Source organism: Parambassis ranga, chromosome 17 (genome assembly GCF_900634625.1).
Source record: "Parambassis ranga chromosome 17, fParRan2.1, whole genome shotgun sequence".
Classification (NCBI taxonomy): domain Eukaryota; kingdom Metazoa; phylum Chordata; class Actinopteri; family Ambassidae; genus Parambassis; species Parambassis ranga.
The window spans coordinates 4,649,131-4,675,043 of NC_041037.1; the positions used below are offsets into that span (position 1 = coordinate 4,649,131).

General features: G+C 40.5%; 2 protein-coding genes across 5 annotated transcripts in view; one reads left to right on the plus strand and one right to left on the minus strand.

The window, feature by feature from the left end:
• The window catches only part of myripa (myosin VIIA and Rab interacting protein a), a 110,403-nt gene that overhangs the window by 28,094 nt on the left and 56,396 nt on the right, over window positions 1-25,913 (plus strand). The window lies entirely within an intron of this gene.
• Window positions 9-15,108, minus strand: LOC114449220 (uncharacterized). The gene is made up of 4 exons (XM_028426688.1): window positions 15,006-15,108; window positions 14,736-14,771; window positions 272-8,255; window positions 9-142 (listed from the first exon to the last, which is right to left on the minus strand). Exons 3-4 carry the CDS (start codon window positions 8,185-8,187, stop codon window positions 124-126), a joined length of 7,935 nt encoding a protein of 2,644 aa, XP_028282489.1. The 5' UTR covers window positions 8,188-8,255; window positions 14,736-14,771; window positions 15,006-15,108; the 3' UTR covers window positions 9-123.

The following is a 25,913-nucleotide window of genomic DNA, read 5'->3' on the forward strand; positions in this document are numbered from 1 at the left end:
AAGATTAGTAAAATAAAGTTTTTTTATTACAGATAATAAAGAAAAGTCATGATCAGGATCCAAGTTATCCAGAGCAGTATCTTGATTAGAATCAGGCAGGTGGATGGTCTTCATTCTTGTTCACTACTTTGATTTACATACCCTATAAAGACACACAGAAAAGTCCACTCTGGTCATCTGCTCATCGTGATGCAAAGTATACATGATGACACATGATGTACTCCTTATGATTTATCAATATTTTAGCTTTACTCCATTAAAGATATCTTACCTTTCAATAACCTGCTTCCTGTGTTGGTCGTTCTGATCATCATATCCCTTGTTTTGGATCCATGTAGTAATAGTGTTTAGATCATTCCTGGTCATGACATGTTTGCCCTGAAGAAGGGTAAACCATGAGTCCGCCATCTTCAAACTATGTTTTTGAAAACTCTCTTCAAAAACAGCCAATCTGGTTTTACTCATTGGGGTGTTCTGAAAGTTTTTGAAATTCTTGGTGCCATTCAACTTGAATCTCACCATTGAACCAAGGATGGTTTGTTTGAAGGTGCCCACCACATCATTGTTGCTTATGGTGGTAGCTAGTAATTTTCTGAATGCTTTAGACTTTGTGCTTGAAAACTCATAATGTACTTCTTTAGGCACATACACAGCTGGAAGTTCACGGCCATGATATTTGTGGACATCCTTAATCAGATTGGGATCCAGAGGAGATGAGCTGGTTGCCACTTCAAGCATGGCTTCTGCTAATTTGCTGTTCTGGTTCAGTTTTCTAGCATCCAGTATACTACTGACTGGTGGCTGATGGTCAGCATTGATGATCTCACCCAAATTTGAATATGGTTGTTTGTATTTCTGCCATTCTTTGTACAACTTTACTTTTCCAACCTCTGTTTTTAGAACCTTTTTGTTTTCTTTTATGATCTTTTTTGGTGCAGCTCCCTCTTCCATGTACCAGTCCCCTCCTCTGATTGCTTCAGTCCACTCTTTGTGCTTGATGAATGGCTCCCATTGACCTGGGTGTTCAAGGAGAGTGTCAGCCTCTAAAGTTCGGAGACGGCCTGCTTCCAAACTGATTTCTTCATCGCTGGCGTCTGGTTTCATGCCCCGTGCCAAAGCATGAAACAGGCAGCTCTTGCCCTTGTTGTCAACAGTCACTATATTGTCATTGATTTGCACATCATAGTGGCCATCAGGGTATTGGGCACACTTTGGTCTGTAGATCAGTGTCACAGTTTGACTGGCAGGCTTACTGCTTGGGTTCAGCTCCTGCATTTTGGTAAGTCTGCCATGCTTATCCTGTGTTAAGATGACAACTTTAGCACCTGTAGTTTCAGACAGAACTCTCATATCAAGAATGGTGCCTGCAGTCGTGGATTTCTTGATCTTTTCAGCATGTGTCTGCACTGCCACTCCAGCAGGTTTAGAGCTGTGGGTTGCTGGCATGTATGCGATGTAACTGTTGTGCTGTCCAGCTCTGAGTTTTTCTTCTGTTCTGTCTGTCTTTAAGCCGTCTCTTACATATTTGCCAATGACTCCATTTACTTTGTTTTGAACACGAGAAACAAGATGAGAGGAGAGCTTCTGGTGGAAAATGTCAACAGAAGCATCAGCCAACAAAGCACTGATGGTGTCAGTCAATTCATGCTTGAATTCTTGCAGTAGCTTCCTGTCTGAATCAGATAGCTCATTTACCTTCACTTTCTCTGATGAAATGTCTTTTTTAAATGTATTCATCTGATCAGTAAGACTTGAGAAAAACTCTCTACTGAGACTGGCAACTGAAGCGATGGCGTCCCCTGCCAGTACCCCCATGTGGACAGTTTGGATGGCGGTTAGAATTGCACGCACTGATCCTTTCGCCTCTGCTTTGACTTCATTGATCACTTTGGTGAATGATGAGTTCAGTTTGTTCTGCCAGCTGAGGTTTGCACAAAATGGCTGAATTGCAGTGTCACTTAACTTTTTGAAAATGGACAGCAGTTTGCTCTTTCTGTTCTTATCCTCCAAGAGATCACGAAGTTGCCTTTTATCCATCAGCTGTGACAGTATAATGGAGTCTACTAATGTAGTCAATGATTCTTTGTCCATGTTGGATTTCACTTCATCAGAGATTCCCTTTTTCACTACATCCTTGATGCCTTGTAGTATTTGTTTCAATATTTCTTCTTCTGCTTTCCCAAGTCCATAGTTTATGACTTCTTCTGCCACTTTTTTAGTTGTGTATTTAACTGCATTCTTCATATTTGTCTTTGTGACGACACTTAAACTGTTTTTTGCTTGTTTGGAGAAGAACTTTGGCAATGCTTTCAGCTTTTTCCCCAATCCTTTAATCAGCACTTTGGCAGCTTTAAAGCCCTTTGCAACCAGTTTTCCGATTCCAAACCCGATGAGAGACACACCAATGGAAATGGCTTTGTCTATAGCCCATGACTTCCAGCTGAACTCTCCTGTCACCATGGACTCTATACCATAGATGCAGTCTGATACTCCTTCAACGATAAGACCCATGCCAACTTGTGCCAATGCACCAAATGTAAATGCAGTGAGCAGTGCTCCAGCAATAATCTGTAAAACACCAAGAAAGAAAACCAACACAGCTTCCCATGGGAAACGAGGCTTCTCTTCCACAGAGAATACATACTTCAGACCTTGATTGTAGAGGTTGTAGGCTTCTACTTGGAGATCTTCATCAGCAGACGACACCAGGGAAAAAATTGGTGATTTCTTGGCAATGGCATCCCTCCCCTTCTCGTGTATTTCATCCACTTTTTGAATGGCCTCATTAATGTTTTTGTCTAAGTAACTGAACATGCTGCACTTGGTTGTTATCTGTTTCTCAAGGTCTGTTTGGACATTGTTGCCTGACTCTACAGAGGACATTTTTGCAAATTGCAGACAGACTATGCATTCCTCACTGAGATACTTTAGAGACTCTTGTGCCTTCAGTAGATCGTCTCTGGCCTTGTTGAGGTAATTTTCACTCTTCTGGTGTATAGTGCAGTATGCATGGTTGTAAAAAGCTATAGCTGCCCAGTTTTCATCTAGTTTCATGGCTTTCTCAAACAGGCTGGTGCTGACGTCCCATTGTTTCTCACTCAGTGCAACATTTCCAAACTTGATGTAGTGATAAATGCTGGAGCACGGTGAAGTCTGGCTTTCAGTTTGACTTGTTGCCAATGTCAAGTCAGCTTTCAAACTCTTTTCCAAATCATCTCTCTTCAACTGGTCGATTTCTTCTGATTTAGTCTGCAGCCATATCCCCCAGAACTCATTCATGATGGCAACAACAGCTCTCCTATCATCTCCATCTGCCCTTTTATATATATCATGAAGAGTCTTGCAGTATTCTGCAAACAGGTCCTCTCGCAGTTTCATCTCAGCAACATCGTTCATCATTTCATTTACCTTTCCTGCTGCCAGCTCATCTCTTGTGTGTTTAGCTTCCCTCAGAGTGGACACACTTCTGAAAGACTGCTGCAGGTGTTCAGTGCACATGATTACCTGAGCAGATCCAGGCTTACCTTTGCGTGCAGTTCGCCCAAAAGCCTGGAGTTCTACTCTTGTGTTCTCAGAAAGGAAGGAGAGAATCACAAATAATCCTCCATTACTGTTCACTTCTTTGGAGACTTTTATGTCTGTGCCACGCCCAGCAAGGTTAGTGGCAACAATGACATCACCAGGAAGCAGTTCCTTTTCTATTTTGCTCAAACTTTCTTTGTCACTACGGCAGTAGAGAATGGTTTCACCAGGAACACAGCTTTTCAGCTCCTCATGGATCTCTTCGGCTTTGTTGATAGTTTCACAGATCACCAAGGCTGCCCTCCCTTCTCTGTATGAATTTGGGGAGATCTGAGCCATAACTACACGTTTTATTTCCGATTTCCACTCCTCAGCACAGTTTGTCAGAGTACCTTTCACCTCATAGAGCTTCTTCCTGTTGAATGTTGGCATTTTGCAGGCAGAGAGATTAGGATATAAGTCCTGCAAAAACTCAATGTCTGATTTGCTCCCAAGTGTTCCTGTTGTTCCATATATCTTTCCATGGTACTTTTCAAAAAAGGAAACATTGGAAATGTAGTTAGTCACTGTTGAAATGGTGCTCAGTTTTATTTGGTGTTTAATCTCAACAAACTGTTGCAGACCATCACCCCATTTCTTGTTGAGCTCTACAATGCCTGTGGATCTGAAATCCACTGGACAGACATTGTCGTTTTCCACTACATATTCCCGTCCTTGTTTCAGCAGCATTGCCAGAAAAGCATTTTGGACCCACACTGGCAGCTTCTTCTCAATCAGAATCTTCAAGAATCCAGGAATACTGATTTTTTCCTTGTCATTTGTACATGGAGTGAACTGAATCTTCTCTGAGATTAACTCTGCAATGGGCTTGATGAGAGTTTCTTCTGAATCATAGAGAGTACAACACAAGCCGTCTTCCAAGACAAGAAATGTGAGTTCTGGAATGTCTCGGGTATCATATGGGCTGCTCTTTTGAAGAGAGAGCAATCCCTTGTCATCTAAAGTGTAAATGGTAAAACCATAGGGGACATAGTCTTCAATTTCTTTGAAAAACGCGATCATATCATCCTGACTCACAGTTTTCAGTTTCTTAAAAAGTTCATCCTTTTCACGTTTGTGAATATCCTCTGTAAATCCTTTTGGCACAATGTTGGTTTCTTCAGCGATCTGTAAAATGTCCATTGGATCATCAATTTCAGTTTCTTCTGTGTTCATGGAGTCAAAGATAGCCTTGAAGAATGAAGCCTGGGGGCTCCGCACAAAAGTCTTGTTTCCTGCAGAAAGGAAGCCATATTGGCTGACGTGGCCCCAGATCATGGCCAGAATCGTATTTAGGTGCTGCATGGAGACCATGGGGCTCGACAGGTATGTCAGTTGCACGCCTTGGTCCAGCAGCAGTGAGTCCACTTCATCGATTATAATGCATTGATACTTGCGATCAGGCCTCACATCCTTCATTTCAAATATCTGGCGAAGGTGATCTGCAGCAAAAGCTTCAATGGTTCCATAGACCACGTCCTTCTGGTAACATTTTTTGCGATCTTCGTCCTGGTTTTTGTTTGTGTTTGTGTCAACTGTAATGCCAAAGTACTTGTAGAACTCTGCCCATTCTTCTGCATCCCTCTGGCACAACACAGACGAGCTGGACACCACATCTACTTTTTCACCCTGAAGAACACGCAGCACTGCAAACATTGCGATAACACAAGACTTCCCTTCTCCAGTCCCCATTTCCAGGAGCTTCCCAGTGTCAGACAAGGCCAAGAGGCACCAGCTTATCATCTGATTATGTCTTGGCCACCACTTCCCTCCAGCATTGTGCAGGTTTACAGCATTGCATAAGACTGCCAGCACCTCCTGAAGGTCTTTTGTGTCCTTACTGTGACTAAGATTCCTAGCCTGCTGTATGTTTGTGTGTGTTTTAATTTCACCTGTTTTTATCAGGTTTGCTACGTGAGTTACTACACTGTGTGATTTACTGAGTGTTGGTTCATCAATGTCTTTCATCTGTCGTATTTCATCCATTAGAGTGTCGATGCTCTTTGTTTCCTCATCTCTCAGAACCTTTTTTAAATGCTTGATGAGATTCTCAGTTTTGTTTGAATCTAAGAGTGTAAGGATTGTTTTGTTGCTCTCATCTGTCCACTTGGAGGAGACCTGATATGTTGCCATTAAATGTAAAATCTTCCTGATGGAAATACAGCCTTCATCATGATGGTGGTCAGTCAAAGCTTCCAGGAGATTTAAAGCCTCTACTGGTGACCAAAGATTTTGTTCTACCAGGCTTGAAACCATCTGGAAGAGTTCTTTGGTCTGTATGTCTGAAGCCTGGACATGCTCAGCACAGTCAAATAAAATCTCAGAACACCATTTGGCTGCAAGAGATGTTCTGTGATTCTCAGCGTCTGTTTTGTCAGTAACCACTCTCAGGAGATTCTCAAGAAAGGTCAGAATGAAGGCCTCATTAGGAGAAAATCCCTTTCCAGTAATTTTCTTTGAGATAGTGATAAATTTAGCGTCTGTGGTTGTGTCTTTGCTTTGGATTGTGTGCAGCACCTGGAAAAGAGCCTTAATGAATCTGCGTCTCTGCTCTGTATCTTCACCATGAAATTTACCCATGAGCCTTTTCAGGACCTCTGCAGCAGGCACCAGGAAATGATTTTCTTTGAGCCGGAAGAGTTCCAGATCATAGAAAGCATTGACACATTGTTCTTCAATGATAAAGCCACGACTCAGCTGAGGGTTCCTTGTTTCCATCACCTCTATACTGTGTTGAAAATAATCAGAGACAAAGTCATCCATGGTGCCATACACAATGTCTTCTTCATAGACGTCCCTGTATGATGCAGTCTTTCTCTTGTTTGTTTTGAGAGAAATGTGGAGGTTCTTGTAGAAGTCAGACCACTCCATAGTTTTGTGCTGTGAAGGAGCATCAGAGCTCAACACAATGTCCAGTTTGTTTCCCATGCAGACTTGTGTGGCTGCAAACATGGCAGTGACACATGGGTCTTCTTCCATACCAACCAGCTGTAGAACTTCACTCTTTTCAGTCAGCACCAGTGCACACCAACGCAGCATGTGCCTCACTGTAGGCCACCAGCCTTTTGATTCAAAAACTGCTTTGCAGAGTTGACACAGAGAGTTCTTCATGTGGTCTGCACTCAGGGTTACACTTTTAAAGGAATCTTTCATAAATGATGCATCTTTTAGTGTATTTTCAGAATATTGTAGGACACCACTGGTCACATCTTTTATCATATCACTCTGAGAATCATCCAAACTCCAAACCAGTTTTACCTCTTGTAGAGCTTCATCCAGGCTGCTCTCATCTTTCCTCCTGAGAGTCTTTTGGAAATCCTGATGGAATGTCTCGGGGTCAGCAATGTCAATAGTCTGGACTAGAGAGTGTCCAGACTCGTCTGTCCACTCTGGTGATATGGCATACACTTGTACCAGTGTAATGGCTTTCATCATTGAAACATTTTTCAGTGACAATGCTTTAAGCAGAGTCAGTGCCTCTGGTGGGGTCCATTGGTTTGTTTGTACAAGTCTGAGGAGCATTTCAGTGGATTCTGAGTGGGCTTCTTTTCCATTCAGATGTGTGAGTGTGTGTAAGAGAAGCTTCAAACACTGGATTTCCACCTTTAAAATGAACACAGAAGCTGTTCCCACTGTTTTCTGCAGTGATGATGTGAGGGTGCCCAGGAAGTCAATAAGAAAGAGGTTCTCTGTGGAAAGTTCTTCTTCAGCCCAGTGTTTGGCAATGAGGACTGCGTTGTTATCAGAGCCACCATGGTCAGTGAAAAAGTGCATCAGGTTCAGATACAGAGCTTGAGTCAGCAAGAAACTCTCAAAAGCAAGAGATGCTGATTGGCTGATGGACACCACCAAAGACTGCACATGATTGGAGACCGTTTGGAGGGAGACTCCCTCAGATATCTCCAGAGACAGGGCACACAGCTCTGTGATGAACACTTGAGTGTGCTGCAGAGTGCTGAGAGATGGAGGATCACTGATCCATTCATCAAAGAGAAGTTTGTCCAGGACTGACAGGACCTGCCCCAGCTGATCAGCTGTTAGCTGAGTAAGACTGAGGTTTTCAACTGGGATGCTGCATTTCACAGAGAGGATTTTTAGAAGCTCGTCACGGTCTGATTCATATTTATCTTCAAACTCATCCAAATGCTCTTTTAGAACATTTTGTTTTTGCTCCTTTTCTTCTGAAATGTTGCGGTCCAGTTGATTCTCATACTGCTCTTTGGCTTGTTTGTGTGATTCTTCTAGTCTTTGATTCAGTTCCTCTTCTCTTTTCTTATCCTCTTCCTGTTTCCTCCTCTCCTCTTCCTGTCTCCTCCTCTCCTCCTCCTGTCTTCTTTCTTCTTCTCTCCTCCTCTCCTCTTCCTGTCTTCTTCTCTCCTCTTCCTGTCTTCTCCTCTCCTCCTCCTGATCTCTGATTGGCTTATTAAAGCAGTATTCACATTCATATAAATTATTATGGCCAATCGGCCTGTAGTATTCCCCTCCATTAAATACATGTACGTGTCGCCCATGAACCATAGCTTGGTATAAGTTATCAAAGGAGTGGCATGGAGGCAGGACTTTCTGACATATATGACATCGCAGGCTGTCACCCATGTGACATTCTGTTGGCACTGCATTCCCCATTTTCGTTGATTTATTCAGTTCATTAAGTGCTGGTTTTCAAATGCAGTTTCAAGTGCTTTTATGTTTTGCTGGAAAATAAAAATGTAAATACAAATTAAATGATTGTACAATGTAAAAAGCAAAGTACAAGAAAATGTTCTGCTGCTTTGATTCCTGTTGAAAAGACTAGTCCACTAACAAACATTTATATAAAAAAAGTGTGTAACTAAAGGAAGGCTTATGCTAGCTAGTAGAGCCCCCTTAGAGAAGAAACGAGAAGAAATCTGCCATGTCGAAAAGTTGTTAGTAGTTGGTAACACATCACCAGCAACACACAAGCAAAAAACAAAAAGAACCTTACCTATTGACACCTACTAATATAACTTGATCTTTATCATCAGATCTGTTGATAATTCTTGTGACTCTTTAATTGACTTTTTAATTTATTTAAAAATAGAAGATTGGAGGATTCAGCAGCAGCGGTGATTGTGTCGGCACTATTGTGATTTTTTATGATTTTATTGTGATCTGGTGAGTAAATATTTTGCCGTTGCGCAAACTATCTTCGTGGCCTGTTGTGTTACTGCTGTTTTTAGGCTTGATAACTGGAGGTAGCTGTTGTGCTAACATTAGCTAGCACACATAGCAACTGGAGCACCTATGGCTCCAGTTACAGCTTTAGCTAATTTCACTGCATATATCTACAGGACTTTAGAATATACTAAAAAATGAACAAACATGGGAGCGACGTGTGGTCTGTTTCGGGTGTGGAATTTCGGTAATAACACTGTATTAACACTGTAACTTTGAAGACAAAGTGTTCACTCCCTGTGTTCACATTTTCTCTATGTTCACATTTGTTACGATGACTATAATGTGTATGGCTACCGCAAAACTTCAAATAATAGCCGATTCCCGAACTGACACCGGTACCGTTCACAGGCCTGGCCTGGCCAATTACGGATTTGGACATATATAAAGGCTGGCCTCAATTATAAGCCGGGTCTGATTTTCTCATAAGGTAAGGAGCAAATATATAACTATAAATATAACATAAAAACAACAATTTATGCCAATGTGTGACATTGTCATGGAGACACATAAACTAGGCTAAAGAAATGTACAATGACATTAATGATGGAAGCGATGTGGACAACTTTTCAGCTAGTTCTGGATGGCTTTTTCGCCAGAATAATTAAAAACCTGCCCCAAATAGCCGCCTGTCCCAAATATAAGCAGGGACAATTTTGTGATTTAGGCAAATAAAGGCCCGGGCTATTATTTGAAGTTTTCAGTTACAGTAATCACTTATACCCCACCATGTTTGTTGTCGTTTTTTCACAGTGGAAAGACAAGGCCTAAATATCTGCAGCCAGCCTGTTTTGAGTCCAAGGCATCTACTCTGCAACCTACAGTGATGTCAAAATACTTCAGATGATCTAATAAAATACAACAGTTGCACAAAGAAATCCAGTGTCATGTGATTATAGCTTTTTCAACTAAGCATGTTAAAAACCAGGTTACACAGCTTCTGTGTGTGCTAGCAGCAGTTCAGAGTAATCAGTTCTTTTGAGAAACTACTAGCTGCTATGGGCCTTTTTTAGGAGTGACTTATATAAGTAATTTATAACTTATCCCTTTCAACCCCAAGCCTATTTTTTAAGGCATCAGCTTGAAAATGGCATGCCCAAAATTAATAGAGTATATCTCAGCAACCACAAGGTGTATTTGAATACCTTTGGGGTCATAATAAAAGTAACACCTGGGAGATTTGCTCAGATGTGTAAGTATTAGTTTGTATGCCTCTGGCTCTTTGTAAATTAAGATGGTCTTGTCTGTTGTAAATTTACACTTTTACAATGAATATCTCCTTACAAATGATGCAGATAAAGCACCCAAGTTATCTCAAGCTGTAGCTAAGCTATGTCTGCCAAGTTTCATTTCATTCTAATTAAGGGAAACAAAATTACAGAGGGTTTTACTCCAACCAGTAAAACATAAAATTTGATGTTGCCTCCTGAATTCCTCCTAACGTAAGTGGTGCGGCTGCATGGCATTGAGAGCGAGACACACGCATTTCAACAAGTCCTCACACAGAGAAATGATTAGCTTCACTGCACAGAATCTCCTATAAACATCCTGTAAATGAGTACAGGCAGATTACTGTGCGCTATAGCTGTCTGGAATTAGCGACATATCGACCACGCGCATCACCTATGCTCGGAATGTAAAGTGTGGACAAGCTGGAGGTGGAAGAGAACCATCAGGAGAGGGACAGAACAGCTGCCATTATATTTGTAATGGGCTGCAGGACGCAAGGCTAACAAATTGTTTTATAGATAAGTCGCACATGAGTATAAGTCGCATACCCAGCCAAAGGATGAAAAAAGTGCGACTTATAGTCAGGAAAATACCTAGGTGTCATGTATATAGAAGTTACTTATATAAGCCACACCTAAAAAAGGCCCATAGTAGCTGCTAGCACACACAGCTTGAGGCCTAACCTGGCTTTTAGCATGCTTAGATAAAAACAATAATCACATGGTTGCATTTCTTTGTGTAACTTGTATTTTATTAGATCATCTGAAGTATTTTGACATGGCAGATGACTTGTAATTCTTAGCCAACTTCATATAGGATCAAAAATAATTAATAACTATTTAATAGCATATACATAGCAATAACAGGACATGAGACATTTTTGTTTTTATCGCGCCAACGCATTAGACACACAGAACCCAGAAGCACACCACAATAACATTACGGCAATGCTGAAGGGACATTTTACCTCTACGCAATTGCTGGGTGTGTAGTCTTTCCATTAATGCCTTTATTTTCTTTAATTTCGAACAGATTATGTGTTGTGGAAGAAAAATGTTCATGTACTGACAGGTTAGGTTCCCAGAATGCTTTTCTTGGTACTTCCCAGAACCAAGGAAGTGCTTAGTTCAAGAGTAGAAGTTGAAGAGCTAGGTCGGAATGACCTGGCTCATCCTCGGTTGAACTGGCCATGTACTCAAAAACAAGTCAAGATGATAGGAAACAGATGTTTGAAATTAGTTGCCAAATTTGGACACCCACTTTAGCACACACACACGTGCACGCAGACCTTGCATACACATACACTCACACAGGCAGGCTTGGCTATAAAAGATCTTCAGTTTGAGGTTCGGGGGCTTTCATCTGAAATTGCTGGCTGATACGTGTCAACAATTGATCTGAATAAATCCCGCTGAAGGCTGACTTCTGACTCCTGACTTTTTGTTTGATTCAAATAGACATCAGTGTAATTATTTGCCATCTTCATATGGGATCAAAAAGAATTATATTTTCAAAATGGTCTGAGGAAGCAGGACTTAGAGCACCAGATAGCTCTGTAATTACCACAACCCATTCTCATATGGTGCGTCGGCCACACATCAACACCTTTAAAAATTCCTGGTTGCTTTTCAACTGGGATAATTTTCCTTGTTGCCCACACGCATTGATTTTGGGTTGTTTGTTGTTGTTTTTTTAAATTGCAATGTCAACAATCTGTGCGTAGCTGCATATTTCTTTACTGTGAGATAAGGTTGCATATGTCTGTCAGCAAATTAAAGGAGGATATAATAAACTAATTAAAGCTGCAAGCAGCAATAGCTGGCCCTCGCACTCCTTGCGGTCTGCGGGACTCGCAGCCACCACCTCCCCTATCGTCCCAAGTCCTCTCTCCCCTGTTACCGGCACGACCTGTGGTTTACAGCAGTGGTCCCCTGGTTTACAGGGCACACATGTACAAAAGACAGGTCCTCCAGCCAGTAGGTGGCACATTGACTATAGAATAGCAGCATATCAATGCGTGCAGTCAGATGTTTAGCATGACTATAAAGTTTCATCCACATGAATGATGAAGCATGTGGGAGATACAGCCACAAAAACATCTATTTCCTGTGTGTTGGCCAAGGATTTTCGTGTCTGGAGGTCAAACAGGGACTCAGATTTCATTCCAGGGGGCGCTTCCGAGCCATGTGGCCATGCCCACATATGATTATAAGGTGATATGAAAAGGTGCACAGGGGCTGATGTCATGATAGAGTACCAGGCAGATGTGTTAAGTTGAATTTAGAAGCTGTAAAAATATTGGGAGGGGGCACCTCTGGGGGAGGTCTGGGGGTAAAAGCCATTTCCTGCATTCTGGTGGATTTCAACACCTATTTTACCGACAGAAGTAAAGGCTTAACTCAACAACTATTACTGAGAGATTCAATAATAACTCCTTATTTATTTTAAGCAATGATGACAAATACAAAACAAACTGAAAATGAAACAGTATGGTCAACCTCATGGTGGTACTACACTACACAAACAGGTTATTAGAACAAAATATGTTTTCATCTGTTACTTTTTAACCTCTGTGCCACCATGATTTTAACCACAAAAACCACATTTCTGTTTCACCTTATTCCTAATGAGACCATCAGCTGGACTGTCAGATTATAGAGACAGACTTCACGAAACAGATTAAACAGATTAGAAACAGATTACTCAAAGCCTCCAAAAAAGCTGCACAACAGGTAACTTAGTTCACCATGAATCTGAGCTGATTTGTCTGCTTGTGTTGATCAGCACACACAAGCAGTTCAAATGAAGTGACCGAAACACAAAGGGAGGGATCAATATAGAAGGAAACCCGCTCCCTGTCTCTCACTCCTGGCTTGCCCTATATGACATAACATCTGCTGCGCAGTGTGCTTGCAGCTGAATCTCAGACCTCACCTGGCAACAAGAAGTTCTTTTTTCTGATTGGCTGATAGGCCACCAGCAGTGGCCGACCATCTCTAGGAGCTTAGCAGTGTTCAGCTACAGGGCACGTCATGGATCAACGTAGATCTAAGTTATTTTCATATCGGTCCATTTACTATTATTTACGACCACACAGACTGACTGTCACACGCAATAACGATATAAAATAAAATAAAATAAAAATTCACTTTGACAAAAGGGCACTTTGGGCATCAAAGGTAAAGGGGCGGGTGCTCTAGCACCCTTGCTTGGTCAACTGACATGCTTGGTCAACTTTGAATCTTTTTTCAGCTATTTATAGTTTTTAAAATATTAAGCATTTTCATAAATTAACATTGAAGTCTACGAGAGAGTCTTCAACATTTAAAAGTTTTCAGCATTGGCATACTTTTAGCTACAGAAACCATCCAAAGATCAAAATGTTCAGCTTCTTCTGGTCTTTTCAGCTATTACTTTTCAGAGTTCAGCTGTTTATAGTTTTCAAATATATATAGTTTTATACCTATACCTCCATATAAGTGGAGTTTTTGAGGTCTCCTCTGAGTTTAACATTAGTGTGTATTGTTGGCTTTCTGACGGTGTCTGACGGACACTTAATACTGAGGACCAAACTGTTTTGCCAGAGCCAGCTGTTCGGGGAGAGTGCCGGTCTTTTCCTCATTAAGAGCCCATATAAACGGTGAAGCGACTTCTTTCAAGTTTGTTTCTCAAAATTATAATTTTTCAAATATTAGGCAATATCTGCATCATTTTTAACATGGGAGTCTATGGAGGAGCCTTTAAAACAACCTTCAAATTTGACATGTAACTAGTTCCACATGCTTTCAGTTACAGTAACCATTCAGGCATCATTCTGTTCAGCTCTTCGAGGACTATTAAACTTGTATTTGGATTTGTTCAAATATGTTTTGTTTTCAAAATATTAATAAAAATTCAAAAGCCATTTAACATTGAAGTCTATGAGAGAGCCCTTCAATGAGGGTCATATGCCAAATGTATCTCCTCCTACAAATTTCAAGCTACAGACCAGTCCATTTAGTCTTAAAACGCTCATTAGATGCTGCTCTATCAAACTTGAATTCAGAATTTTCTAATTCCATATCGTTTCCGCGCGCCAGGCTCTCAAAGTTGGAGTGGTTTTTGAGGTCACATGGCTGTTATAATGGTGACAGGCTGACACACAGAGGCATACAAAGCTCTGAATTGCTCTGATTCTCCAGCAATTCAGAGCAATCCTTCACATCAGCATTCAAAGCAATGCTTCAGTAAACGCAGCAGTCAAACTTGCATTTTCTTTAGGAAATGCACTTTTCTAGTTCATTTTGATATTGCACCTCAAGAATTGAAGAATTTGTCTGTTTACTTGTTCCATTTCTTTTAACAGACATTATATTACTGAAAAGCTGATTGTGCTTCTGTGTTAGAACTTTCTATTAAAGTAAATAGAAAATACATCTCTGTGTGCTGTAAAGTGGTTTGAATTGGCTATAATTGAAAAACTGGAAATCGGAATCAGCCCAACACATAGTTATTAACATGAAAAGGTAGAATATATGTTCCAGTGTTCTATTGAAGTGAAAAAAAGAAAAAAAAAATTAGATTTCTTAAATTTGTCAAGACAGACTTGTTACAAAAATTTGTGCCATATGCACCAACACAGACAAAATGGTGGCCAGGTAAAGACGAAACAAGTTGCCTAAATGCACAAATATATAATGATGTCTGAGGTTTAAGTCTGTTAAGTAAGTCTGTAATCAGTGTTTAGTGTAAAGTCAAGGTCAACTTACCCATTTGCTTTAGACTCATCCCTCTTGTGCTGGTTACTGTAAGAGTTAACACAAAGGTTTGAGCGCCTCAAATAGAATACAGAGAATTGCCACACCATATATAACTTGACATTATCATGCAAGCCGCTAACTTTAATTATTTTAAAGTTATGTAGAAATGTAAAAACAATAATATTTACATTTTGTCCTTATCGTGTTGTGTTTATTTACTCATAAACATTCAATAAATAAGTCAATAAATAAATAATGAAATATGAAAAGTCACAATACCTCATTCATGTTAATGGATGCTTGCATCAGCCCTGTTGCACTAATGGCGGTTCGTCAGTCAGCTTTATATATAAGCTGCTGTTGTCAAACCAAAACAATTAGAATCACTTCCTGACATGCTGCATTTTTCCCACTGTAATCAGTTCTTTTTCAGGCGTAGCCTCTGAGGCTGACACAACCAGAATCACTCCCTAATATGTTAGCTACGTTTTTCCACTGAAGTCAGATCTCATCTGAAGAATTTGCTGACAACTGAATTGAATTAATTAAAAATAATAAATAAAATAAAATAAAATGAGCTAACCTGTTTAAACTAAAATTCAATGTAATGAATGCCTGGTGAACTGGATGAGGCTGAAACATGTTTTCAATTCAAATCTAAGCTGTTATTTTTTCAAAATCTGACATTGGCTAAATTCCCCACATTAACCCCTGTTTGATACAAGAGACTTGTTTTAAGGTTCAGGTATGGATCATTTCATGAAGTTCTTGGTATATGTTAGAGACTCTTTTTTTAATGTTAGGCCAAAGGACTGTTTGTGTGTGTATTCTGCCCTCACACTACAAAGTCAACTTGTACTATTTGTACCCACTGAAATGGGTCCGACTAGGAACTATGACTCAGTTTCGAGGGGTAAAACAGTGTGTCTGTAACACACACACACTACACAACAGCTCAGTTTGTTCCTGTGCATACATGACACAGACTTTATGTGTCATTAATGTAGCAGGGACATGCAGCCCCTCTCACATAGTCTTAGAATACACTGAAATTCTGGGTCTCATGACTTGCTGAACAACTGCTTTGAACAGTCATACTGTACGTCCGATTAACAAGATGACACCACTGAAGAACCTGAAGACCCGGCTCTACACACCAGCATGATTTATGTTTCTCAGGTTACAACTATTGAGCTTAGTGTCAGTTAAATGGATAGATCTTTTTGGGGAACACAAAAAACGCTAGATGGAAATACTATGTGCTGAAATTCACAATACAAAATGGGAGCCCATTAGTGGAAACATAGATGACTATCTGCTGAAGCTGTCTATTATACCTTGATCCTAGACTCAGCTGTGACTCTCCAATCAGCATGCTGGGCCATTTAACTGTATGGTTTATTGTATTTTAGTCCTTAGAAATAATGTTACCAAACTATGAGAACCAAAGAAAACGACATCACAGACATAATATATGATAAAAGCATGATAAAGTAGGGCTATGGTTGATCTCTTGTAGAGCACTAATAATTACTGCATAGTATATGATTAATTGATTGTTAAAAGTACTCATATACATGTGTAAAGAACAACAATGATGAAAGCTATACTGACCCAGTTGGTCAGCAGACCTTATTTCATAAAATTGTCCCAGTTGCAGTGTGCACATGCGCCCACACAGAATATCAAAATGTAATTTCAGTAGAAAAACAACACATCAGGGAGTGTTAATCTGGTCAATCTTACTATCTAATGTGTCACTTCAGCAGAAGAGATAAAGTCCTTACTTATCTACTGATGGCTTTCATAGTTGTGTTTCTCACAAGATAAGATCTGATTTCAGTGGAAAAATGTCATGAGCACATCAGGAAGTTTTTATGCTTGTTGGGACAAGATCCGCCTCATAAATCCTTTGTATAAAGGTGAGGAAACAAAGATATATCCATTCTTACATCTATATTTTTCTAATGATCAATAAGAAAAAAATGAAAATACATTTCATATGTTCTTCCCATTATTATGTGGCCAAAATTTAGATATACTTTTAAATAATTCATTTTAATATTTTGTTAACAATGTCAAAGGTTTTTTTATTCAAGCCTGGAACAGTTTTTTTGAATTTGTGTATTTTGGTATGATTATTAATTATTGTATAAAAATGGCTGATAGAACATTTTCCACTGAGCCTGTCTCTGACCTTGTTAATTTGCCTTGACATTGTAATGTTTTTAATGTAAATATCCTGTTTTTGAAATATAAAAACAACAAACATGCCTCTCAACAGTGTGCACCTGTGTTAGGTGCTATCTTATATGAACTCAATTGTCCATAGATAATTGGGGTGGCCAACCCCTGTGACACTGTATTACAGCACAAAGTGGGTTCAGAAGATGAACGGATGGAAGTTCGACTGCAGCCTAGAAACAACAAAAATCATGAATTAAACCAAAAAAGGTCCATGTTTTCATTCTGTGACAGCAACAACAGATGGCTCTTAGTTGTGTCGCATAGTTGACATCTGATGTCAGTACACTGCAAATCTGGCAGTGTTGACTTCTCTGTGTTACTTGACTTTAACACCATCTAGTGTAAATATAACACTGGAAAAAGGATTTAGTAGTTTTTTTCAATCAACATAGCCTCATAATCAACCAGGAGAAGAGGGGGAACTAACTCCACCACCCACCCCTTCAGCTGCCCTCCTTTCTCATGGTGCAGATCAATATTGCACCTTCAGGCAGGTCAGCTGCGGATTTGAATGGCAGCTGGACAGACTCCTCCAACTCTGTCACCTCCATCTGACAGTCTGAGACAAAATCACACCATGAGCTGTACATACAGCAGCAACAGGTTCCTAAATGGTTCCAATGCTGAAGGACAAAAATGTAGAAAGTCAGAGCAGCTGTTCAGATCAGAGTGTTTATTGGTCTCTCTCTCTCTCCCACACACACACACACACACACATGCACTTTTGCACAGTGATCAGCAAAGTGACACATAATGTTCAGTGAATTCAGTGCACTGTTCAAATAACACTGCTGGATCCTGTGAGAGTCACAATCCAGCGTATCATGTGTTGCCTGATTGGTCTTTGATTGATTATTGGTTATCCTTCACTGCTCACTCAACATATTTCAATCTATTGATCATCAGTCTGTCATTGATCCAAACAATGGTTTCTCCACACCAACTCTAATCAATATTGGCCTATTCATTGATCCACAGCCATCAGTGAGGCAGCATGTTCATTTCTGACAGTCTCTCTCTGTGGGTTTACTAACACAAACAGGCTGAATCTCAAAGCTTATCTGATTGGCTGAGAGCAGATGACGTCACTGTGTGTAAGGTCAGCTGTTACACAGCCTGCCTTCCTCTGACATCTGACCTGTATGTAGCTATATCACTTACTTTTGACATTGAGCTTTACTTGTAAATTCATTAGGATGTGTCCATTCTTGCTGTAGGTACCCGGCTGTACACACCAGCATGATTTATGTTTCTCAGGTTACAACTATTGAGCTTAGTGTCAGTTAAATGGATAGATCTTTTTGGGGAACACAAAAAACGCTAGATGGAAATACTATGTGCTGAAATTCACAATACAAAATGGGAGCCCATTAGTGGAAACATAGATGACTATCTGCTGAAGCTGTCTATTATACCTTGATCCTAGACTCAGCTGTGACTCTCCAATCAGCATGCTGGGCCATTTAACTGTATGGTTTATTGTATTTTAGTCCTTAGAAATAATGTTACCAAACTATGAGAACCAAAGAAAGCAACATCACAGACATAATATATGATAAAAGCATGATAAAGTAGGGCTATGGTTGATCTCTTGTAGAGCACTAATAATTACTGCATAGTATATGATTAATTGATTGTTAAAAGTACTCATATACATGTGTAAAGAACAACAATGATGAAAGCTATACTGACCCAGTTGGTCAGCAGACCTTATTTCATAAAATTGTCCCAGTTGCAGTGTGCACATGCGCCCACACAGAATATCAAGATGTAATTTCAGTAGAAAAACAACACATCAGGGAGTGTTAATCTGGTCAATCTTACTATCTAACGTGTCACTTCAGCAGAAGAGATAAAATCTTTACTTATCTACTGATGGCTTTCATAGTTGTGTTTCTCACAAGATAAGATCTGATTTCAGTGGAAAAATGTCATGAGCACATCAGGAAGTTTTTATGCTTGTTGGGACAAGATCCGCCTCATAAATCCTTTGTATAAAGGTGAGGAAACAAAGATATATCCATTCTTACATCTATATTTTTCTAATGATCAATAAGAAAAAAATGAAAATACATTTCATATGTTCTTCCCATTATTATGTGGCCAAAATTTAGATATACTTTTAAATAATTCATTTTAATATTTTGTTAACAATGTCAAAGGTTTTTTTATTCAAGCCTGGAACAGTTTTTTTGAATTTGTGTATTTTGGTATGATTATTAATTATTGTATAAAAATGGCTGATGCGCCCACACAGAATATCAAAATGTAATTTCAGTAGAAAAACAACACATCAGGGAGTGTTAATCTGGTCAGTCTTACTATCTAACGTGTCACTTCAGCAGAAGAGATAAAATCTTTACTTATCTACTGATGGCTTTCATAGTTGTGTTTCTCACAAGATAAGATCTGATTTCAGTGGAAAAATGTCATGAGCACATCAGGAAGTTTTTATGCTTGCTATGCTATGCGAACTAATCGGTTGCTATCGGATTGTAAAGAGAAGTTACACTAATTTAACAAAAAGTGCATCAGAATGAAATCTCCTACCCTACCTTTAATTGTCCATAGATAATTGGGGTGGCCAACCCCTGTGACACTGTATTACAGAAGAAAGTAGGTTTAGAGGGTTCTTTGCAGTATCTTAGCTGTTCCTAGCACTGCGCTCTTCCTGGAATCCGTTGGAGCCACTCTCCCAGTTTTGGGGGTAACAGCCCCGATTGTTCCAATTACCACGGGGACCACTGTTACCTTCACCTTCCACATCTTTTCCAGCTCTTCTTTAAGCCCTTGGTATTTCTCCAGCTTCCCATGTTCCTTCTTCCGTATGTTGCTGAATGATCTTAGTCTCTGGCTTATTTGGAACATTGATCTATGCCAGTGTCCATAAAGTTTTTGTTGCTTTATTTCCAAAGGTGCTGAAACAAACAAAGTAGCATGGTCAAAGTAACCAAACTATTAAGGAAAACTAAACTTCTGCAGGTGCGATGACGACGGTAGAAAAACTGTGTGCCTTCCTACCAACTTAGACAAGGAAGACCGGTGGCTTTAAAGGTAAAGCAAGGGGTGCTCTCTACTGGCAGAATAACAAAAAACATAGGCCACAAACCATTTAAACTAAACTGTGAAAAATTCTTTCTTGGTCCCTACATTTCCGGCCCTTAATTGTTTAATTTTACAAAACACACAAAATAAACAATTATTCAAATAAGTAAGTCATTTTATGGCTGCTCAATCAGCAAGCAGACCTAAGTGATAGGCCTGAGTTCAGTGGTCCGAGTCTTTACTTTGACACTTCTTGTTCATCTGGGATAACCTGGATGATCCTGCCCACGGCCCCTGGAGCAAAGTTCCTCCTGATTTTGGACCACTTCTGCAGCATCTGGTAGCAGCTTGAGCTCAGCTGTAATATTGGTCAGTTCTTGATTCAGCTCAAAGATTTGCTGCTGCTCCATCTCCTCCACTTTACTCCTGAACTGGCGGTTGGTTTCTGTCAGGTTTTGAATCTCTCTGTGGAGCTTTCCCTCTCTGAGTGCACTCTCCTCTTTTTCTTTCTTCCTCTCTCTGTTCTGTCTGTTTCTCTGCTCTCTCTCTCCCTTGCTCAAGACAGTTCTTGCAGGTTGTGGTTTTTATTGTTCAGAGAGAATGAGGGCAGTTTCTGTCGTCTGCTATTTGGTAGTGAGAGAGTTCACAGCTGACTTCCTCTCGTTCAGAGCAGTGGTGGTTCTACATTGAATTACTCCCCGGGCGAGACCCCCCCCCCCCCCCCCCCCAAAAAAAAAAAAAAAAAAACAACAACAAAACAAAACAAAAAGAAAAAAAGAAAATCAGAAATTGTCTCAAAGCGTGTCACAGAGACCAGGAACCTGAACCTCCTTAAACTCCCTTTTAACAGGAACAAACCTTGAGCAGGACCCGACTCATAAGGAAGAAACTTCCTGCTGCAAGTCGGCCATGTAGAGGAGGAGAAGAAGAGGGACACAGGACAGAGAGGATGAAGGAGAGAGAGCAGAAGAAGAGGGAGACAAGACAGAGAGGATGAAGGAGAGAGAGGAGAAGAATAGGGAGACAGGACAGAGAGGATGAAGTAGAGAGAGAGAGAGAGACGAACAAACATGACAGGTTGCAAAATGAATATGATGATAAATGGTATAAAAAAAATCACCATTTTCTATATAATTTTTAAATTAAATTAATATAAGGCATGTAAACTAGAGCACTACAATTGTACTGAATCAAACATATGTCCTTGCTTATTTAGACAAAACAGAAATATTTCACTGTACTAAAATAGGAATGTATTTTATACATACATATTTGTTAGCAATGACAGTGCTTTCAGATTTTAATAAGCCGCATAAAGTACACACATAAATATGGATGAAAAATAATCACTCCCCCCTTTTTACCCTGTATTTAACTCATAAAACCAGCTGACAGTAAGCAGTCTTCTTAGTTTAACAATAATCAGCCTGTCATTGATGGACGGACTTATGATAGCAGACAGTAGCTAACTTGTTAGCTAACCAACGAGCCAGAGCCCATCATGGATGGACATTATAAAAACACAGCGTGCAGCATCAAACGCTCAGTCCAGCATCAGACTACATCAGCCCACTTCTGCCCGCGCCGGGCAGCAGGGAGCGATGCTAGAGCCATTAGAGAAGTTAAAGCGGCATGATGGAGAGGGACGCTCATGGCTCCCTGCTGCACAGGGAGGCTGCGTCCTGGCCAGCAGCCTGCTCAGGCCTTTTTACCGGCGGCTGGATAAAAGCAACTCTCCAGAAATGCGAACATTTGTAAACCATGAATTAGTTTGTCGTGTGAGCAGACTGTCTGTGATAAACTGTGATGTTTTACTGGTGCAGCAGAGCAGTCCGTCTTTGTTTGTTAACGTTCTCTGTTGTGAAACTGTCAGCTGTACAGAGAGACACGGCACTTCTCTCAAAAAGACTACGTCATTCAGAACTCTGTCATAAGGCACGACATTACGTTTTTACGTCTCGTTGGCATGCACTGCAAACCTGTGTAAACATTAAATTACCAGACCCTTTGAGATCAGCACTAAATGACTCCCACCTGGTCTACCTGACATTTTACTGATGTCTGCTGCTCCTAAACCAGACCTGCCACATATGATCAGATCTCACCTTCACAGTAGAGTCGATAACTTGCCTGTTGCTCTGTTATCAGTTTCTGAAAGTTTTAAATGTATGCTGTAAATTCAGATTTTCTGATCTGTTCATCTGAATGCTAAGATGTTATTTTGTTTGCTGTGTAAGATGTAATATATTACAAAACAGCATACACAGTTTTTTATTGTTTAAAATAATGACATCGGGGACTGTTGGCCCTCGGAGACTTTCGCATTATCGAATCTGGCCCTCCCCCGAAAAAAGTTTGGCCACCCCTGCATTAGGGTGTTCTGAAAGTTGCGTAAAAAAATAGTTGTTTGTATTTCTGCCATTCTTTGTACAACTTTACTTTTCCAACCTGTTATTCCAGTACCTTTTTGTCTTCTTTTATGATCTTTTTTGGTGCAGGTCCCATCCCCTCCTCTGATTGCTTCAGTCCACTCTTTGCACTTGATGAGTGTCAGCCTCCAAAGTTCAGAGGCGGCCTGCTTCCAAACTGATTTCTTCATCACTGGCATCTGGTTTTATGCCCCGTGCCAAAGCATGAAACAGGCAGCTCTTGCCATAGTTGTCTACAGTCACTATTTTGTCATTGATTTGCACATCATAGTGGGCACTGTAGATCAGTGTCACAGTTTGACTGGCAGGCTTAGTACTTGGGTTCAGCTCCTGCATTTTGGTAAGTCTGCCATGCTTATCCTGTGTTAAGATGACAACTTTAGCACCTGTAGTTTCAGACAGAACTCTCATATCAAGAATGGTGCCTGCAGTTGTGGATTTCTTGATCTTTTCAGCATGTGCCTGCAATGCCACTCCAACAGGTTTATGTTTAGAGCTGGGGGTTGCCGGCATGTATGCGATGTAACTGTTGTGCTGTCCAGCTCTGAGTTTTTCTTCTGTTCTGTCGGTCTTTAAGCCCTTTCTTACATGAGCCCTTGACTCCATTTACTTTGTTTTGAACACGAGAAACAAGATGAGAGGAGAGCTTCTGGTGGAAAATGTCAACAGAAGCATCAGCCAACAAAGCACTGATGGTGTCAGTCAATTCATGCTTGAATTCTTGCAGTAGCTTCCTGTGTGAATCGGACAGCTCATTTACCTTCACTTTCTCTGATGAAATGTATTTTTTATTCATCTGTTCGGTAAGGCTTGAGAAAAACTCTCTACTGAGACTGGCAACTGAAGCGATGGCGTCCCCTGCCAGTACCCCCATGTGGACAGTTTGGATGGCGGTTAGAATTGCACGCACTGATCCTTTGGCCTCTGCTTTGACTTCATTGATCACTTTGGTGAATGATGAGTTCAGTTTGTTCTGCCAGCTGAGGTCTGCAAAAAATGGCTGAATTGCAGTGTCACTTAACTTTTTGAAAATGGACAGCAGTTTGCTGTTTCTGTTCTTATCCTCCAAGAGATCATGAAGTTGCCTTTTATCCATCAGCTGTGACAGTATAATGTAGTCAATGATTCTTTGTCCATGTTGGATTTCACTTCATCAGAGATTCCCTTTTTCACTAAATCCTTGATGCCTTGTAGTATTTGTTTCAATATTTCTTCTTCTGCTTTCCCAAGTCCATAGTTTATAACTTCTTCTGCCACTTTTTTTGGTTGTGTGTTTGACTGCATTCTTCATATTTGTCTTTGTGACAACACTTAAACTGTTTTTGGCTTGTTTGGAGAAGAACTTTGGCAATGCTTTCAGCTTTTTCCCCAATCCTTTAATAAGCACTTTAGCAGCTTTGAAGCCCTTTGCAACCAGTTTTCCAATTCCAAACCCGATGAGAGACACACCAATGGAAATGGCTTTGTCTATAGCCCATGACTTCCAACTGAACTCTCCTGTCACCATGGACTCTATACCATAGATGCATGTCTGATACTCCTTCAACGATGAGTCCAATGCCAGCTTGTGCCAATGCACCAAATGTAAATGCAGTGAGCCGTGCTCCAGCAATAATCTGCAAAATACCAAGAAAGAAAACTAACAGAGCTTCCCATGGAAAACGAGGCTTCTCTTCCACAGAGAATACATACTTCAGACCTTGATTGTAGAGGTTGTAGGCTTCCACTTGGAAATCTTCATCAGCAGATGACACCAGGGAAAAAATTGGTGATTTCTTGGCAATGGCAGTTCTCCCCGTCTGTTGAATTTCATCCACTTTTTGAATGGCCTCATTTATGTTTTTGTCTAAGTAACTGAACATGTTGCACTTGGTTATCAACTGTTTTTCAAGGCCTGTTGGGTCATTGTTGCCTGACTCTGCAGAGGACATTTGCAAATTGCAGATAGACTATGCATTCCTCACTGAGATACCCTGAATTTGGGGAGATCTGAGCCATAACTACACGTTTTATTTCAGATTTCCATTCCTCAGCAGAGTTTGTAAAAGTACCTTTAACCTCATAGAGCTTCTTCCTGTTTAATGTTGGCGTTTTGCAAGCAGAGAGATTAGGATACAAGTCCTGCAAAAACTCAATGTCTGATTTGCTCCCAAGTGTTCCTGTTGTTCCATATATTTTTCCATGGTACTTTTCAAAAAATGAAACATTGGAAATGTAGTTAGTCACTGTTGAAATGGTGCTCAGTTTGATTTGGTGTTTAATCTCAACAAACTGTTGCAGACCATCACCCCATTTCTTGTTCAGCTCTACAATGCCTGTGGATCTGAAATCCACTGGACAGACATTGTCATTTTCCACTAGGTATTCCCGTCCTCAGCAGCATTGCCAGAAAAGCATTCTGGACCCACACTGGCAGCTTCTTCTCAATCATTGTCTTCAAGAATCCAGGTATGCTGATTTTATCTTTGTCATTTGTATATGGAGTGAACTGAATCTTCTCTGAGATTAAGTCTGCAATGGGCTTGATGAGAGTTTCTTCTGAATCATAGAGGGTACCACACAAGCCATCCTCCAAGACAAGAAATGTGAGTTCTGGAATGTCCTGGGCGTCATATGGGCTGCTCTTTTGAAGAGAGAGCAATCCCTTGTCATCTAAAGTGTAAATGGTAAAACCATAGGGGACATAGTCTTCAATTTCGTTGAAAAACTTGATCATATCATCCTGACTTACAGTTTTCAGTTTCTTAAAAAGTTCATCCTTTCCACTTTTGTGAATATCCTCTGTAAATCCTTTTGGCACAATGTTGGTTTCTTCAGCAATCTGTAAAATGTCAACAGGATCATCAATTTCAGTTTCTTCTGTGTTCATGGAGTCAAAGATAGCCTTGAAGAATGAAGCTGGGGGGCTCCTCACAAAAGACTTATTTCCTGCAGAAAGGAAGCCATATTGGCTAACGTGGCTCCAGATCATGGCCAGAATCGTGTTCAGGTGCTGCATGGAGACCATGGGGCTCGACAGGTATGTCAGTTGCACCCCCTGGTCCAGCAGCAGTGAGTCCACTTCATCGATTATGATGCATTGATACTTGCGATCAGGCCTCACATCCTTCATTTCAAATATTTGGTGAAGGTGATCTGCAGCAAAGGCTTCAATGGTTCCATAGACCACGTCCTTCTGGTAACATTTTTTGCGATCTTCATCCTGGTTTTTGTTTGTGTTTGTGTCAACTGTAATGCCAAAGTACTTGTAGAACTCTGCCCATTCTTCTGCATCCCTCTTGCACAACACAGACTAGCTGGACACCACATCTACTTTTTCACCCTGAAGAACACGCAGCACTGCAAACATTGCGATGACACAAGACTTCCCTTCTCCAGTCCCCATTTCCAGGAGCTTCCCAGTGTCAGACAAGGCCAAGAGGCACCAGCTTATCATCTGATTATGTCTTGGCCACCACTTCCCTCC

Coding starts and splice junctions, on each gene's coding strand:
- LOC114449220 (XM_028426688.1), bottom strand. CDS start 8,187: ATGGGGAATGCAGTGCCAACAGAATGTCACATGGGTGACAGCCTGCGA.